This window comes from Ischnura elegans, chromosome 3, assembly GCF_921293095.1.
Source record: "Ischnura elegans chromosome 3, ioIscEleg1.1, whole genome shotgun sequence".
NCBI classification, from domain to species: domain Eukaryota; kingdom Metazoa; phylum Arthropoda; class Insecta; order Odonata; family Coenagrionidae; genus Ischnura; species Ischnura elegans.
Window position 1 is genome coordinate 134020671 of NC_060248.1, and position 19680 is coordinate 134040350.

Genomic DNA, 19680 nt, shown 5'->3' on the forward strand with positions numbered 1-19680 from the left:
GTCTGTGTGTGTTTGAGTGCGTGATTGTATGTTTGCATTTGTTGTGCTAGTTTGCGTATCCCTCACCAGAGTTTGCTGTCGTATTACCCAAAACATTAGGCACTAAATAAGCATTCCTGTTGTGATGTTTTTACTAATCGCATCAAGTGATCAGAGTGATCTCTCACTTGTTGATTTTGAGCTTGAGACCTTCTTATCTTGTCGTTGCTTCCTGTTTGACGTTGAATGATGGTTGTTTGACATTTTGCTCCTCCCGTTGTTGCGCTCAAGCAGACTGTGGCTGTCCCATTCCTGTCACCACGGCATCTCCATCCGACAATCCGTTGCCTTTCAAAGCTGCATCAAGTGGTGGAAATCCTCATGAGAGGACTCCTCCCTCTGAATGCTCCCTCCCTCTTTGCAATCCTTATCTCTCATCTTCAGAGATCGTTCACCATGAAACACTCCCCACTCCATGCTATCCCCATTCCCACATCAAGGGATCTCTCTCTCTCTCTCTTCTCACCCATTGCCCTTTGGGATGGGAAGTAGGTGTATGTACTGTGGCATTGCGATCAGTAGAAAGAAGACATTGGATGATGTTCAATCCAGTTGCATCGAGTGCTGTTGCATTGGGTACATAACTTACACTGATTTCATGGGAATACCGTATAAACATAGTAGAGGCTACATCCCATCTCAGCGTTTGCCTTACATTTTTGGTTTTGCTTGAAATTGCAGCACAGCCTTGTTTTTTCCAGAGCTATTGAATGTCCTCATTTGAGCATTCCTCCCACTTATCCAGCGTGTTTATTTTGCTTACTTTTGTGATCATTATACATTCACGTCCATAAATCATTTATTTGTGACATGGTAAGCTTGGACATATAGGGTATACGTAGAGAGAGGTAAGAAGCTCATATGTCCTCTCTCATGAATAGAGTTCCTCTTGTTTTAATTGATGGTTTTCTCGCTCATGCTAGTCACTCTAGTTGGAGTAGAAGACCATCACCAGTTGCTATATCTCTCTCAGTTACCGGTGAGTTTCCTAATTATTATTATTGCATCACTTAATCTCACATCCTTTAATGATTGAATCATTGAGTAGGAAAAGTGCCCAACCTGTGTTCAACTCCATTGAATGAGTTTTTTTACAATTTGGTTGAAAAAGTTTACAATCACATTTCATCATGCCTGCATATGGAAAGAATGATGCAAAGATTTGCCAATTGTTCCATCTCAATTGTTGCCTCAGTTTTATCAAGCATGTTGTAAACATTTTGTTTCAAATAAACAAGAAAGAGTGAGACTAAATGCATTTTTAATCGCATTAACATGCATTTTGAGTGCTTGCATGGTTTTCAAAAGGTTTTTCTTGTGACTGTGATTGGCCTATAATGAATAATCGAACATGTTTGGAGTAAATGAAATACAATGCTATCTCAGGTACATGTTTTTAACCATAAAATTCAGTTCAATTATAATAATTTCAAGTGATCTGAAAAACAGTTTTCATTCTAAGTTTTTCATTTTGCTTTTGGCATCTATGTTCAGAACTCTTTGAAGTATGAATGAAGTTAAATTAGTAGAATTATTCAACTTAACTATGGTCATTATTGGCATGCCTGTTGTGTTTCTCTGTTTAGCAGCAGTTAGCATAAGGAAGTTAGTATTCTTCCTCTTTTCTTTGTCATTCTCACCATTCATGCGTGTTCACTTTTTCTTCCCCATCAACGTGATGTGCGTGGGTTGCGTGATACGTACATCGCTAATAATTAGGTTCGAGAACGCAGTGTCCGCAGCGTTCCAATGACTGGAAAAGGACGCACCTCATTTTCTGCCGGCACTCCTGACTCCCTGAGCGACTCGGAGGGGTCGTTGTGCCGGCCGCCCCTGCGGAAGGCATCCGCCCCTACCTCGTCAGGCGGAAGATCAAGTCTCACTCCAGGTAATGTCAGCTCTCTGGCTCAACGGAAACTTTACGCATTATACATCTGAGCTGGAGTGCATTGCAGCTTTATTAGAACTAAGAGAATTGTAATCCTTAACTTTTTTACGTTTATATTCTGTAATTGATGTGGCATATTAGAATGTCTGTGTGCTTTGATACTCATGTGCAATGAGATGAAGTACCTGAATTATAACACTGATGAAACTAACTCTTACTACAAAAGGAAGTAGTGTCCTAAACATTTAATAATGGGAAAGTTAATTAGAGCGTTTTGTATGCAGTGATAAAACATTTACATACTAAATCATTTGGCTCTTCTACATACTCAGCCTTTTCTATTTGAATGCCTTCAGCTTCCGATGTTGTCTTCATTGTGTAAAGGTCCATCAAAGATGTGAAAAGTTATGAAGCAGATTTAATCGAAAATGGTTGTGTTTCATTTGTCTTTGCAGGCGGCAGCCAGCCCGGCAGTAGGCCAGGAAGTCGGCCTGGTAGTAGACCCCCTAGTCGACCTGGCAGTAGACCACCTAGCCGTCATGGTTCCAACCTCTCATTAGATAGCACAGGTTGGTAGCTCTGATTTCTCATTTTCAAAGTGACACCAGTTATTCCTGAGTGTTTTTTTTTATCATATTGGAATCACCTTCCATGCTAACAATTATTTCATTTCTGCGAATGGCAGTCAAATTCAGGTTAATTAGGCACCGTAGAAAAGCATTGCCTTTGCATTGTTAACTCCGAGCTCTATGAAGCTCTGTGAATTGCCAAAACAAAACTCTTGCAGTGGTTAGGTCCCTGAACCAGGAGAATATTTTCTCAAGGCAATTAATGTGAATCTTTGGCTTTCGTGAGGTGTACCTGAAAAATACTTTAATACATTTGCAGCCAATAGTGGTTTTAGTACTGGTATGGGTTTCACCACTGATGGTCGCATCTTGGAATGGTGAATCTTAGAAATGTGGTGAAACGTGTAATTCCTTTGCTACAGAAGAGATGAATTCCTTTGCAATGCCATCCTTGATGGGCCTCCAGCCCCTTACACCTTAGCCCTGTGATGCATGGTAAATATCCATCGGAATCTAGGGACCTGGATAGTGGAGTTGCCTAGACAGCCAAAGATCTGTGGTTTGATTCCCAATCCAGGGAATTTTTTTGCCAATGGAAATTAATGCAGATTAGCAGGTGACTGACATTCATCAACACTTCAGTAGCATTGGAGTTATATCTTTAAGTTTAATTTTTATGCTTTAAATTTCATTAGACTTCAAAGGCTTTTGATAATGTGATTGATGTTTTTTGATGCTTGTTTGCAGACGATGGCACCCCAAGTCGCATTCCCATTCACCAGCGCCGTGTGACGGCGCCCTCTGCCTCTGGTCGCTCCACCCCTTCCTCTCGAAAACTCACGGTTCCCGTCAATGGCACGCCCCTCAGCAGTCGACCTAGAACACCCACGGGATCCTTGACCACTACCCCCACCAGTGGAAGGTAATGAGGGAGGCAAATGCCCCAAGCAAGTGACACTATCTTCATCCTGTGTGAAATTGTTGTGAACGCAGCATCTCTGTGGTCACATTTAAAATTTCTGATGTACATTTGATAATCTGTTCAATGCTATTGGTCCTGAGATGATTGTGAAATATGAGAGGGGTTGCCCTGCTATAGAAATTGAAGCAGGAACATTTCTGGTCGGGTGTGTTTAAGAGCACGCATCTTTCCCCATTGTTGAGTCATTTTTCTTTATGCATTACTTGTTCGAAACTTAATGCTCTCATCTTGAAATTATCCTTGGGTATACATACTACATATATAGACCCTTGCCAACACATGCCTGTGTCCGAAATGTGAAACTTCTCGCCTTTGTTCTCAGAGGTAAACTTTATCATTTTTGAGAAATGGATATAGTTCAATGCAGTCTGCTCAATGTATTCTGATAAGTTAAAGATTTAGGCTCTCCATATGACCCTAGAGATTGTGATTTGACCATTGTGAATGCAGTTTTGTTGTGAACCTCTTTTGACTTTGTTCTCTGCTAACTGGTACGCAACAAAATACATAATATACTGTATCACCATAAATCAATGTGGTTTGCAGTTGAATGCAAGTGACCTTAAAATGGTATTGAATAGACCTTATTTTTATGGTGGCAGTGATTGAATCTGTGGGAGCATTTGTTGGTGCGCTGAGGTCAAGTTTCTATTTCAGTTTTGTGCTATAGTGCAGATCATTAATTCCCCTTTTGTCTGTCCGCTATTCAATGGTGAGCTGTCCTTCCATTCTTCCCTCACTGAAAATTTCAGTGCCAACACGTCAGTAGGGAGGTATTAGTTATGTATTTAAAGTGTGACAATTGAGAATATTCTGCATATACATAAGTCATTTTCCATTGTTTCTCAAGCAATTGAGTTAGTTATGTGTACTTATTCTCAGTGATGAGTAATTGCCACCTCAAAAGAGTAGAGGTAAAAAATGAATTTATTCAATTCCTGAAATGACTGTGACTCGCCTGCTGTGATATGGAAATTGCATATATATTATTGCTTGTAGGGGTGGACTAATTCATCGAGCAACGTCTGCATCAAGCATTCCATCACTACAAGGATCAGGCATTCGGTAAATAACTGAGCAGTGTATTGTATTCCACGTAGGCTTTCTTGAGCATTCATATTATTGCATTAGGTGTATGCTTTATCTCAAGTCTGAGTTTCTCCATTACGTTGTAATTGTTTGTTTCTAGGTGGCTTTTGGTTTGTATATGGACCTGTAGTCACATTTTCCATGAATTATTGATGTAAGCTGACAACTGATCCTGTGGCTAAGATTTTTACTGGAAAAAGGAATTAGCATCTTGTGGAATTCAGTACAATTTGACGTGGTGATCACACTAAGGTCGGGATGTTTGTCAGTTTTACTGGTCAATGACTGAAGGATGGAGTGTTTGTGGCAGTGGTGGATTAATGAAAAAAATTTTAGGTGTATCTTTGTGGGAGTTTATGCTAGACATGAAAAATATATAATTAGGTGCTAAATGAGTCCTCTAGGTGACAGATTTTGTATTATTCAATAATTTTGTAAATGTTTTCTAATAGAGGGCTTTTGCTTTGGAATCAATTGGTCATATCATCTGTGGATGATACTTGGACTCTAAGATCGTTCGTTATCATCAGAAAACAGCATCTTCATTTGGATTTTTGGTGGTATATTTTACCTTTAGAAACCCTCATCCTTGGAGGCTCATTTCTACGACAATCTCTCAATTTTATTAACTGTCATTTAACTTTGGCTCCGATATTTTAATCTCATCATTTTCGTACAATAGGAGGGTATAAATGAAGGATTCACAGTGTGTAGATGAATCATGTTAGTTGCGAATGATGAGACGATGGCAGAATTCTGTGGAGAGCTGCATCTAATCCATCCTTGGATTTTTGACTTTTGATTTGCTAATATGATGGAAATCGTATTATTTTTGTGAACTAATGTTTTAATCCCTCCGATTCCTTAAAATTTCACCAAGGTTATTTTCGTGTATTGTTAGCCAAGTTTGAATGTTTTGGCCAATCCACCTCACTACGTCGTCAGCTTACAATCAATTTTGAATGGCATGTGATTGCACTTTTCTTTCGTATCTTGCGGTCATAAACTTGTGCTGCACCATGTAATTTTCTGAGACATCTTTCTTGAGCATAATGTACCTTTACATATGAATACTGTATTTGTGAACTAAAGGAGTTGATTTAGGCTTGTATGTATGCATAATGCTACAATTTCTTTACTTCTTCAGTTGAGGGTTCCTGCAATCCTATGTCATTGTATTAGTAAGCTCCATTTTACCTATGTTTTGTAGGAGTTATCTCCGCCATGCCTGAGTATGACATGGCAATATCATGTACATTTATTTTTGGGAAAAGAGGCTGAAAAGTGATAATGGATGCTGCCAGTAAAAATGAGCTTCTGCAACCATTGGTAAAAGAGGAGTGGGGAAGTGGATTGTTGATTTTTGAAAGCACATTATTGTATTTCTTTGGAGTATTTTTCTTCCCAAGCACCTTTCCTACTCCTTATCTTGGCATCGGACACATCTCCTCCTTCCCTTCTCAAACAGCACAATTCATTTTGGAAACGTGTATGCTGAGGATGCATTTAGCAATACCTATCTACATTTTGAGGATATTCTCGGAAAACTTTGTGTTTGCACTCATATCTTTGCAATCTTTTGCTGTAAACATTGAAAATATATTTGGACCTATTCATGCAAATCCAAATGATTAAAATAGGTTTCTGAATGTTTGGGATATTTTCCAAAGTATGATACACATATGGAATTGGCCCATTAAGACATTCCTATTTTCTGGTGTGAACTAGCTCTTCCTTGCCTGGAAAAAATTTTCCCATAATCGAATCAAATTTGTCTTAAGAAAAGCTAGTTATCAGTAAAAGTAACAAATATGAATGCACCAATGAAATATGGCATGAATTTCCTTAGAGTTTAGACAATTGGTGAGTGATTCCAGAGCGATTTTCAGCCTTGAGATTTTTGCTAGTTATTAATTATATTAGCCCATTTTTGTGAACGAATTATTCATCTAATCTGTTTGCTCCAAACACATCGTGGGAAAGTGCCCAATCATTTGGAAACCCAATTCATTCTTTCAGGGTAGAATTTGAACCACATTTTTGAAGAATGATTAAAAAATAGATTTATGAAGTATCCTAAATTCACTGAGCATACATTTGCTTTGAATGTTTTGTGCTGCCAATGATTGTGTTCCACACTCCTTTCTGTGGTACATGTATCTCACTCCTCCTCACCTTGTCGCTGCAATGCACTGCTGTGTTGTGTCATGGCTTTCCAGCAGGTTCCAGCAGATATTTTTGGCCATTCCTTACAGGGTGTATAGCCAGGTGGAAATGAAGCTGTCTCCTTTTTTTTCTGGTTATGGTTTATATGAATCCTTGGGAGCGATATCTAACGATGTGTCTCTCTCTCTCTTCTTTCCCTCTCTCCCTTGCTCTCTCTCTCTGTCTCCGCTGGCCACTAACACGCAGTCGGAGCGATAGGTCGAGGATCCCCGTGTATGTGGGTGGCAGTGAGCCTATCTCGCCTTCGCCTCCCTCCGTTGGGTAAACACTCGCATCTATCTCGTTTGGATTTTTTTCTTGCATGCTGCATTTCATTCTTTTCACCTGCAACCATATTTTGAGTGCACCCATCTCCACCATTGCGTACGTTAGCCCTGCAATTCCTGAGCGCATGCAGTTTTTCAGTGATCGTTTTTGGAGTTATTGATATTTTTATTTCTATGAAAAAAAGGACAAATTTGAGCTTCATAGAATTTTTAAGCGCACTCAAATATTTACCTTATTGTGGAATAATTAAAATAATCAAGGATACTTCCGAAGATTTTCCGTAAAATTCTGAACAGATTTTATGAATGCATTAATTTTGATTTTTCTGTGAAAACAGCAATGGAATTTGTGCATATTTTCTTGAGGAGAAATTCGTGTGTACATACAGGATAGTCTCATCATACTTGGAGTTCATACTCATACATAGGGTCTTTGTGGTCTGTATTAGATGTCATTTCAAGGGAGGTTATGCTTAGCTCCAACATAAAGGTACTTCCTCAGTATCTTTTATGGTACCACTCTTGATGGACCAGGAGAGCATAGCACCAAGTGCGATGGGACTCCGTATTGCAATTGGAAATACTGAACGTGGAGAATTTTGTGGCCAAAGATGCGTGACTGTGAAGTTGCGCATTCTGATGGCTGTTTCTTCACGGCAACAAAATCAATCAATGTCTTGAATGATCAAGTCAGGGTTGTAATAATTAGTAATGGGGAATTCTTTTAAGGCAGCTGTCGTTTACTTTTGTGTTTGCCATTTAATTTTTTTGAGTCATGATGCATGAATCACATTGACGACGAAATGAAATTAAATAAATCCCTTACAAGTGATTATAGGACTTTTTTCCTCTTTCATTGAGCAATAATTTATAATATCATAAGTAAACTGGCAATGTAATTATTTTGAATACCAGATAATTAATTAAGGAATGATTTATAGCCATGGTGTGCCTAAGCATGTTTTGTTGAGCTATGTTTGAGTGTTTTAAAAGAAGGTGGTAGAATGACCCCAGCTACCATGTAATGCTGTTTTACTTTTCAAGTAAATACTTACCTTATTCTTTAAAGTTAAAATTGAAGTTACAATAGATACATAGTGAAGAAAATTTTTGGCATATTGCCTTAAATTTTATTGCTAGGTATGTTAACTAAATTACAAGTAAAGCAACTGAAATTCTTATTTTTATATCAATAGTGGTTTTGTCGTAGTCATTGCCTGAATAGTTCTTTTTTTAAAGAATTCAAATATTTCCATTGGCATTGATTTGCACTTGCAAACAGCAAACAGAGAAAATGATTCATGATGAAAGAGCAAACTTTTATTTCCTTCAGAATTTTATTTTCAACCATGTTTGCATTCCACCACACTGTGGCATGTATATGTAGTGACACATGCCACAAGTAAGGCAGTGTGGTTAAATCTGATGTGGGGCTGAAAGTGAAAATTTTGTTTGTCCTCTCATCTAGAAAGTATACTAGCTGTATGTAGTATGAAATCTGAAGTCATGAATTTTATTAGAGAAAGTGATTTTCATTTGCCGTAAATTAGTACATACAGTGAAAATTTCTCTCCTGTTTTACTCTTTGTGAACAGGAAAATAATCCTGTGCATAGCTGAGGCATATTTGTGTGCTCAGTGATTGCTTTGAGTGTGGTGGTGTGAAGATTGGCATGCACTTAATCAGTGTAAATGATCTTTGAAGAAAATGTTTTTCAGTGGTTTTGGTATCTTATTCTCATTACTTTTCAACTTGCTTCTCCTAAACTCTCTCTTGATTTCTCTCTTGAAGCAGCTCTGTTAGGACTACTTCTTCATCTAACATCCCAGTCCTAATGAGACAGCCCATTAGGTAATGAAAAACTGCTTTTTTTACTAATTGAAAATCTGACTATTATCTATTGATAAGTTCATTCAATGTGCATACTTGAATGGTTGTGGTTAAGGTTTACTTCGATGCAAATTCATTCATGCTTTGCTTGATACTTACCTTTTCTCATTTTCTGAGACTTATAATATACATGTGTGTGAAATTTTCCACTGCAGGCGTAGCACCTCTTCTGCTTCAAGTTGCTCTACTTCTGTTAGCTCTTCAAGGTCAGTTGGTGGCTTGTATGTCTCTAATGCATTAACTCTGGAAATCATCCATTGTTTTCCTACCAATTATTGTAAACATGATGATCTCTAAATGCAATTATTGATTTTTTCACTACTAAATATGTTTTAATATAAAATATATTAATTCTACTACGAAACAAAAATTATTGGTTTTGGAAAAGTAATGGTCACAACTACATGGTGAAAAGAATATCAAATTTAACAAAGTTACCTGCCTGCAATTTTTGTAAATGTATATTTAAATTTATGCATAAAAATCCCTAGTGCTTAACAACTTTCACAACTTGCTATTGCTTTTCAGATCAAGAACTCCGTCAGCTTCAAATATACCAGTTTTAGTGGCAAACTCCAGGTAAAATATTAACTTGGTGAATGGGTTTTAAAGTAATAGTTGAGGCATGATACGAGTATTGGTATAGCATTTTTATTATTTGAATGCAATGTTTTTACTGCCATTTCCAATTTTGTAGGTTATATGTGCAGCTTTGCCAAATTTTGTTCATTCCGTAGCGAGTGAAAGTATGTAATTCACTCTGTGCGAATTTAGTACACTGCTAAACATCATATGAGCTGGACTCAAGTGAGCTGACCACCTACATCACTTGCGTACGTGAGCAATTCCAAATGTAATTTAGCAATATTTGTCGACCTCGGAAAGTTTCAAGTTCTTTGATTTTTTGCATAGTGTTTACTAGGATTTAAATGAGTACACTTAGCCGTTAACTCTTGGGCTGCAAGGGACACAAATGTAAGTTTGTGCCAGAAATGGGGGGAAGCATATTTGTCCATTTGACCATGTCATCTTTGGTGCTCTTGCATTCATATCTTTGTGACCCAATCTCATCCTTTCGCAATGGGAACAATTGGCCACCCAACATCCCTCACCCTTGCTGGTAGCCACACAGTCATACCGGCTCCTGTAAGATCCTGTAAGTTTTTGGGCCTCGATTAAGATAGTTAGGGTGGCTATTCATGCCATAAGTGTTGTGCTCTTGTCTGCTAGTGACTGGCAGGATAAACGTGGGGTTGGCCCTCAGGATCAAAAAGGAGTGTCTCAGCACCTGACGAACATCCCCCGCCCATGATTGACCAGTGTATAAAATCGTTTTCGGGCTTCATTTGGTGGAAGTTCGATACATCCATGATGAAAGAATACAAATTTCCACACTTTTTAATTCCAAAACTCAACAACCGACCCAGGTTTCAACACATTGTGTAATTTTCAAGTAGATACTGGAAGAGGCTTTGCTTATCTGCTTATATAATATCTACTTCACCCTGAAAATGGCACAATGTGTTGAAACCATGGTCGGTTGTTGAGTTTTGGAATAAAAAAGTCTGGAGATTACCATTCGTGTTCTTCATCATGGATGATTGACCAAACTTCCTTGATGTTTATTGAAGTGGCCAAATATGGACAGATTTTTGTATGGTGTAGATTTTAGCGGAAATTTGCTGTGGAAACCTAATACACTAGTTGATTTATGGCTTCCATGAAGTTGGGCTTTGTGATGTTCTACCTTCAGAACTTATTGGAAAGGGTCACCAGGGAGATCATCCATGTGGTCGTCTTCCCTATCAGGCCTTGGTTGAATATTTTTTATTATAAGTGGTAAAATGAGATAGACAATTTGCCTAATGGTTAGGTGTAGGGATTTTTTTCTATCGATCGATTAAGACTTGAGTAAATAAATGCTAGACCATGGTCAAATCACCCTCCCAACGCACCTCCCAACCCTCTCCAATCGAGGTGGCAACCAGGATACGTGAATGTGTGGATGCATCGCGTCAAAACGGAAGAGAGAATTCCCATGCATGCAACTGATGTAGGTGGAGCTCCTATTTAATAATTTCAGAAGAAAATTTTCAATCCAGTCCATAAGCTGGATAGTTACCGTCACTTCTCATTGTTATACCTTGTTTTTGTGAGCAGTACGGTTGAGTGACTTGTTTCACATTTTAGAGCTATTTTGGCATTAATTTCAGAGAAAGAAAAACTAGTGTGGCCACGCTGCATTCCTTGAATTCAGGGTCTGTCCCAAAAGTTCTTGTGATGAATTTCCGCAGCCAGCTATTAATGCTTTCTCATTGTGGCTCTCGGTGAAAAAGGCTTTAGTGAGAATGGTGATGCCGGCCATTGCCCGTGGACAGTGGTTTAGTGGAGCTTTGTGAGAACCAACTTACCTTGTTTGTTAGAATGATGATGCGGTATTCAGAGCCACTTTCTATCATTGAGTTTTGCTTTGGTAATAATGGTTTAGATGAACATGCGTATGTAACATACATTCCAGTTAATTAGAACACATTTGAGCCTGTACACTTCCTCCCTACGAAGTGGCTGTCTCATTTATGTGAGTCACGCAGTAAACAGTCATTCATGGTGTGTCAAGTAGACTAATTTAGTCAGCATTTATTTTATTGCCTAAACTAAAATAATGGACAAATTCATAATTATATGTGTGTTTTCTGAAATTCTGGGAGAAAATTAAAAATGTTATGCTTAAATTAATTCTAGGACATAGTCGAGTCAACTTACCAACTTACCTAGATCAATGCCTCTCATCCTTCATAATAGGGAAGTACACTAGTGTTTCAAATGCACCAAATACATTTTTTAAATTAGAGTTCAGAATAACATAATGTCGTAAAACCACAGTTTAAATCCTAATAGTGAATACTTGATTCGAGATGACCGTCTGAAATATGGAAAAATTCAAAAGCCGCTAAAACGGGTGTCCATGTTGAATATTGGCCGTGACGTCACAAGGCAGTAGCAGAAGGCAGCTTCTACGCCGTTTAGTTCTACCTCTATTATTGCATAGAAAAATTACTGAATTTGAGGGTATCCGTTTTTTGCTGTCATAAAATATCTTCAGAATATATATGTGGCTGCTTCTCTTTTGAGTACATGACTTCATCATAGCATAATATATTAATATTCATTTACGTGTCAACTTCAAGTTTGGAAAGAGTAGTGCGAATAGCAAATTGAATCTTTGATAAATAGATGATGGTATTTATTTTTCGCTGGGTATATTTTGGCACAATACCGTTTATCATGCGAAAACATTTTTTGTAAGAACTGAGTCAAACTAATAAACCTATTTCAGACGCTTGCTGCAAGACTTATTCGTTGCGTATGTATTCACGCCGGCCGGAACGTTTGCCCTTCGCAGCTAGAATCATGGGATGTTAGCCGTACTTCCGTGCTGGCTGGTTGTTGCAATGGTTCGCTGTTCAGGATGGCTTCAAGAAAAGTTAATCTTGGTTGGGAGAAGGAAAATTCCAACGATTTATAAATGGTATACCAAACTTATTGATGTATTTATGGTCACTGAACTTTTGAAAAAGGAGGACAGGTTCATCGCTCCATAGAAATGCGAGGCGTTAAGGCTAACAAGGGGAGACCACGTACCTTGCTCCTTATTTTTCAATTAGGGCCTTAGTTAGGCTGTAATTAATTAATTTTCATGCGGTACTTTTCACAAGTCATATATAAATCCAAAATATCATCAAAATGTCATTGGGATAGTTGGGGTAGTGATAGCGTGTACGACTCCCACCCTAAGGACCAGGGTTCAATTCTTCGTTATGGAAGTATATTTTGTTGTCTTCATTGTGATCACACGGCGTCAAGTTTATCATTAATTTTAATTGCAGCAATAATAGACATGAGTCAATTTTTTTTATCATCATAATGGCGTTTAGGTATTTTAGCAGTGTCATTACAAACGCAGAGATACGACGACTACAAGAGTTGGTGTGCGCTAAAATATTACTTTTTTCTTTGCTTATACTGACCAACTTCCACATTAAAAATGAAAACCACTCTTGCAAGAACACATATCATTAAAGGCTCGCGGCAAGCAACAATATGCGTACAGACATAATTAATAAGAACACAAAGCGAATATAAAATGCCATATATCTCGAACACTTGTAATTCACATTACTCCAAAGGGAGTTTACTTACTCAGTACCTTGTACTCACAATCAGTACCTACCAGTTTACCTCATTAGCAGTGCTAAAAGAACCACTCCGAACATAGGCGGATCCAGGGGGGGGGGGGCACGGGGGCATGGGCCCCCCCCCAGACCCTTAAAAATATGCTAGATTTTTTAAAACAGTCCCATTATCATTTCGTTCGTTTTGTATGGCGAGGTATCCTTGTGCCCCCCCCTGAACAAAATCCAGGATGCTGCCTTGCTTGTGCCCCTCCCAGAAAGAAATCCTGGATCCGCCCCTGACTCTGAAGTATAATTTCAATTAACAAGTAGGATGAAATAAAAGTTGATAACCCTGGACCGGGCGCGCTGGCGTATAAAATACGTCAACCTTTGAAAACCAAGGATCTCAACATCGTACGTACATTCTAGGCTAGAATGGTCTCGTGTATTCGTATAATGTACTTTGACTGCCTATATTGCGAGTTTTCAAAGTTCGAGGTATTGTAGCTAATTTTTTAGATCAGCAAGATGAACTCTTCACCAGTGGAGTACAAATTACGCCGCGCGACCTGCCGTGTACCTTTATATCTGTATCACCTATAAATCTACTAATTTCAACAAATAAATATTAACCTCAACAAAAATCATTTGTTATCATATATGCACATATCATGGGCAAAGTACGCATTTTGCCCGGTCGTGTAAAATAACAGTTGCGCCATAATTCTTTAACCAAATTACTTTCAGTTTATACATTACATAGGTCTACGCGGAAGATGCTATATTTTGACTCAACACACTTTTTGATATGACTGAGGTACCTACTAAGTAAATTATTATAATATAAATATCAATTTGATCTTACAATACCTTCAAATGATCTTCAAAACAGAATATCATCGATAGATAAGAGTCAGGAGCAGCCTTGAACCATTTATTCCGTATGGCTTGTGCTTAAGGCACGGGAATGAATATCTTCTCCAGGCTTTTGTTTTGACGTCGAGATGAAATTTGGAACAAAAAATCATTTATAATTCTTTTTTGAATTCATGTTTTCCATACTAGCGGACAGTTTTAGGAAGCAAACTCCACCGATTCCCGGAAACTCTCGCCGCGCTAAAGAAGGCGACGGAATTTAGCGATACTCCACTGGTGACTACTGCCTTGTGACGTCACATTTCAATCAAGATGGAGGCACTGTGTTTCAGCGCAACATGAAATTTTCCGACTTTCAAAACGTTTTAAAGTGCATACCCCAGATGCAGGAAAAAAAGTGACTATACTAATGTTTCTTTTTTAGGCTAAACTTTCAAATTCAGCAATAAAAAAAAATTAATGCACTTCCCTATTGTTTGAGTTTTAATTAAAATGACAATGGCAAATGGGAAGCCTCAACGCTGCAAAATTTCAGTTGCCTCCTGGCTAGATTACAATCCTTAAAGGCTCTTTAGACTTAATCTGGCATTGAAAGTGTGTTTAAGCCAACACTTATAGAAATGGTGAAAGAAGACAGGTGCTCAGCAGAAGTTCAGTATTGAGGGAGATTGCAGAAAACTGATTTTTAATTTGTTTTTAATTCCGTATCTTCATTCACATGATGGCGAAATACCAGAGGTATGCAGCTCACTGCTGCATAAAAGGCTTTATGTTATAATAATCTGGGGAAACTCAAGGTAATCCTTTGAATGCATTGACCAACCACTAACTAGAATCCAAGTAATTAAATGCTTAGGCAAGCCTTTGGTTAGGTCCATAAGCATACTGTGGAAAACTTAGAAGCATTGCAAAATGTACGTCAAATAATAAGTGGTGTTTTAAAGGTTCTGAAGAAAATAGAAGTTTTTTTATGTAAATGATTTAAGACTTTTGGGACATATCCTGTATTTCAGTCTCGTACATGTCCGAGTTCATGGTGACTCACCGATCGCTAGTATCATTCACTCTCCCCATCAAGGAAATGGACCAGTCTGCGTTTGCAAGAGAAAACAGTCATTTTTGCCTTTGTAGTGGTGCAAAATCACTTTCCCTGATGGTGTGTTCATGTGAAAGGAACAGCAGGCAATCTCACTCAGCCTCACTGCAGCAAACAGAAACAAAAGATCCAAATGACTTTGCTGGTGGTTGTAACTAGGGATGGGAGGGTCACACTGCATTTGCCTGGTTCATGTTCTATTGATCGTTTTCGTGTCCTCTCACTTGGTTTGCTGCTCTCCACTCCACTTCTACTTTACTATTGGCCATATTAGGTAATCTTGAAAATTAAATGCTGAACGAAATGAATTTTTGTCACTTCAACTTGTGTCGTTCAATATGGAGGCTATTTTTCATGACCCTTCATAGTTTTTTCATTAAATTAGCAAATTAATAGTGAAGGTATTCTGAATTTGCAATCCTCACTAATGTGTGCCTCAGTTATTGGTGGTTTCAATCGTTTAGAAATCGCAAAATGGAGTTGAGCAGGCACCTTGGCCTGTTCCAGTGCCGTTGGTTCCTCCCATAACTGGTTGGACCAAAATATCATGCAACCAGCCATCCCATCTCTAGTTATAACCTGAAATAAAATGCACTAGCCTTTTGTGTTGCCATGCTAATGTATTTAATAAATGTGTTGGATTATTGGTGAAAAATAACAAAAAATCCCATAACAATGCCTTTATATATATATATTTGTAAATACAAAATGCTTGTATAATTTCTGGAAATTATTAGTGTTTTACATGACTTTGTTTTCCCCTCTTGTGAATCTTATCCTGTTCTTTTTAATTATGCATTTTTTTCACCCAAAGTTTGTTGCATGTACCCTTGTGCTGTTTTCACCCTTGAGTAGTCTTTGCGGCTCTTCCTTCAGTTGTCAGATCTAGGAGGAGACGAGACTTCTAATAGTCGCTTTCTCTTCTTCTATGTCCACAAGGACCCGAACACCCTCTGGTTCTGGTGCGACGGGTGGCACCAAGCTCACAAGGAAGTCATCCGGTGCCTCTGACACTAGCACTGGTGCTTCAAGGAAAGGCTCGACGACAGAGAAGGCCCCGTTCAGGCTGTAAAGCTGACTCGCTAGTGAGGAATCAAATTGGGCCCCTTTGGGTGTCGCTCCGCTGTGTTGCACTGGATTGAGACGGTTCAGAGTTGTTTCAGTGCAGATGCATGAAAAATGGCAGATGTCGTTCTCTTTAATTCGTATTCTTCCTGCAAATTAATTTTTTTTTTTCAATTGACCATCTGTGTAGATTTCTGTCATTTTCTCATGTAAAGATATATCATTCCCATGTATGTTAAATATTTTTCTATTTTTTTGTTTATCTAAAGGAAAAACAAGAGGGGTGCAATTGTTTTTCTATGAAGCTAATCAAAAGATTTTTACTCTTTATTTATACTACCATGTTTTCATTAAAAGTTTCATTTTGCAGTTTAATAATTATGGCTTTGCTTCACAATACTCATTATTTTATTATATCATGTGCTAGAACTAAATTATTTTTAATTAATTTCTCAACGCAAATGATGAAGCCTAAATGCAACATACTACTCATTCTATTTTCATCTGTTAACAAACTAATTTATTTTCTGTGGAGATGGTAATTTGCATTTGGAACTTTGTTGAATGTTATGTTTACTTTTTTAGGAGATATTTGTGCCAATTGTTTTTTTCTATATCACCTGAAATTCTGACTGCAGAATATTGTTTGTGTTTGTTTTATTCATAACGGCTCCATCTATTTGAAATATTTTGAATCATCTCAAGTCCTTTTTTTTTTTTATACACATTTAAGCTCTGTTTGCAGTCGATGTGGCTGTGATTTTTTTATACCAGTAAAAGGACGCTACGCTGCATATGTGTTGTGTGCCCTTGACTCTTGTGGTTTTAAAAAGAAAAAACCAAGTGGGCGATTTTTTTCCCCTTTTGGTCCGAGTGACAGGTGTGGTGTTTTGAGTACGTGTACGTGTACATAGGGTTGGTATAAGTGGAATTTGTTAATAAGACTGTACAGAAAAATTTTATGCACAAAGATGCATGTTGGCACAAAAGTAATTAAAACGATGCACACAGTCTTAAAATGTGTGATATGAAATGGGCTCGTTTCCACTCAGAAAGTTACCCCTTCAAAGGTTAAAGGATTTTTTAAAAATTGTGTTGATGTGGAGTTGCCTTTGCCCATGCACTGTTACTATTTGAGGAAACGAAGAAGAGAATTTTAAATTATGCCTTAAACATGTGCTGTTATATTTTGTAAAAACATTTGATCATGTTGAAGTAAAGCAATTACGCTGTGCTTATGAAGAATGAAAAACTACAGTGAAATGTATTACATATTATAGTTTAACATAATTGCTTATTAAAATTCTCACTATGAAAAGTCGTGTATTTCCCTTCTATTCTGGAATGGCTTTCCATAACATGTACGTACGCATTTAACTTCCCATTTTAAATCGAGCAAGGTGTCTGATGCAGGTAGGTCTCTCTTGAAAGCACTCTGAGAATCTCTCATGTGAAACTGGTGAGGTGAAATGTTTACATACTTTATTCGCACATATAATAATAATAATGATTTTATTTCTCTAGGTCAGCAAGTAACATAGAAATCGTCGCAGGGGGAAAAAAACCAAAAATGATACATAAAGATAATGATACATAATAGCAAACAGCGTTGGTTAAGTAGAAAAAAATAAAAACACAATAGGACTTGGTAAAAACAAATATAATAAGTTCAAGTATGACAGCAGTCACACTTTGATTCCATGAATTCAGAAATGCAGTGATATGCTTTTTCAAAAAGTAAATTCTTTACACAGTTTTTTAACGCTGGCCTTCTATTATGAATCTTGTCGCCATAAACTCTCATAAATCTCTTCACCTACAGTTCCACCACAAAAAGTGTCTAACGTCGGTCCACAGCGTGAAATACAGACAATGCTTCATCAAGTCCGCTTTCAGACCAAATGCCTTTTCATATGTAGCCATTCACGTGAAATTCAGGTGGCTTGCAGACAAGACGACTGGAGACGACTCTCTGCAATGCCATGTGCCGTCTGTTTCATCTGAAAGTGGTCTTGCGATTGAATCATATACAGTATATTACATATACAGTAATTCTTCGCCATGCCAGCAAGATGCGTTCCAATTGGAACTTGATCAACTAGCCTAGGTTTATCAACTTACGAACAAAGTTTTAAGACTTAAGTTGACAAACCTATGCTAATTGTAAGCATCGAAAGGTGTGGTTATCCTACCGAATGCAACACTGCATTACAATTTTGAGCTGACTCAGGTTATCAAGGAACTCACCCACAAGTTACAACAAATTAATGGATGATGTCGTCAGAAGTTGAGAGAGTTTCCCTATTGATCCTGATGATATGTATACTATGTAGTATATATATGTATACTATGCAGTAAACATATATGCATATACTACTATATATAGTATGTATACTATGCTCCAAGCATATTCTACGCGGCCCTCCAAAATCAACAATGACCTCTACTGTTTTCAGTGAACGGCTGTTCGTGGCAATATTTCTGCCAAAAAAAAGAATAGATTAGACGCAGATAGGATAAAAACGTCGAATGTTGAATCAAAACTTGGGGAAAGAACCAGTGGCTGCCTGATGTAATGTGACATTTTGGTCGATCATGTATTCTTTAGCGTGTTATTTAAACTTTTTTGCTTGGCAAATAAATTATGTAGACGATCTAAATTATTTTACAGAGCTTTCTTGCTAATTTACATCTTTAGTGAAATTATTTTCATTCACTTTGTGCTGTTGTTCATTTAAATTTGCCAATAATTCAGATAATAAGAGTTCATCCTTAGAACCAAGTATCGAGAACCAAGAACCGTTGGAGGAGAACTGGACTGGTACCGAAAACTGAAACAATTCAAGAACCAACTCATCCTTAATTGATACTATCAAAGGCCTTACTAAGAACATAGAGTTCTCTAGTGTAGCATTTCTACTGTCAAGGGCCTCGTGGATATGGCTAAGTAGTTGAAATGTGGCAGTGGTGGTGGATTTCCCAGCTAGGTTAAGGCATGCTGGACTTGGTCCAAGGGCCGGAATGACTGAAGAAGGTTTGTGAGACAATTGAGAAAAATTTTGGAAAGACTAGGAAGCACTGATATTGGCCGGTAATTGTTAGGGCTAGTGTGAGGATAGGCTAATTTCAGGTAGTTAGGGAAATGGCCTTCATCGAAGGTAGCATTAATTATGTGAGCTAGGGGTTCACATATATAATCTTTGACTGCCTTCAAGATAGGGATGGGGATTTCGTTAAATCCTGAAGACCATTTGTTAGAGAACGTATTCAAGGCTTTGCTGACCTCGAATAGATTGGTTGGGAAGAGAGAGTAGGTCTTAGATGACGAGGAACTGTTAGGAAAACTGGGATAGGTAGGGTGATCTTGATTTCCATTGCAAAACATGAAGTTGAAACAGTCCACAACATTCAAGAGATCTGCAACTGGAGGCCACCAAAATTGAATTCTTTCTTTATGGGTGTTACGTATTTGAGCTGCTCTCGTATTGCACTTGATGACATCCCAAGCAGACTTTATGG

General features: G+C 37.9%; 1 protein-coding gene across 7 annotated transcripts in view; it reads left to right on the plus strand.

Moving 5' to 3' along the window:
* LOC124156605 (dystonin) overlaps positions 1-17479 on the plus strand; it is a 614708-nt gene extending 597229 nt beyond the window's left edge. For all 7 annotated transcript variants that reach the window (XM_046531247.1, XM_046531246.1, XM_046531244.1 and 4 more), the window contains 8 exons: positions 1759-1927; positions 2383-2496; positions 3244-3418; positions 6980-7054; positions 8851-8910; positions 9105-9155; positions 9478-9528; positions 16036-17479. In XM_046531247.1, the coding sequence (XP_046387203.1) occupies positions 1759-1927; positions 2383-2496; positions 3244-3418; positions 6980-7054; positions 8851-8910; positions 9105-9155; positions 9478-9528; positions 16036-16168 (828 nt within the window). In that variant the 3' untranslated portion in view covers positions 16169-17479. The remainder of the gene's footprint in view (positions 1-1758; positions 1928-2382; positions 2497-3243; positions 3419-6979; positions 7055-8850; positions 8911-9104; positions 9156-9477; positions 9529-16035) is intronic.
* Positions 17480-19680: the final 2201 nt, after the last annotated feature.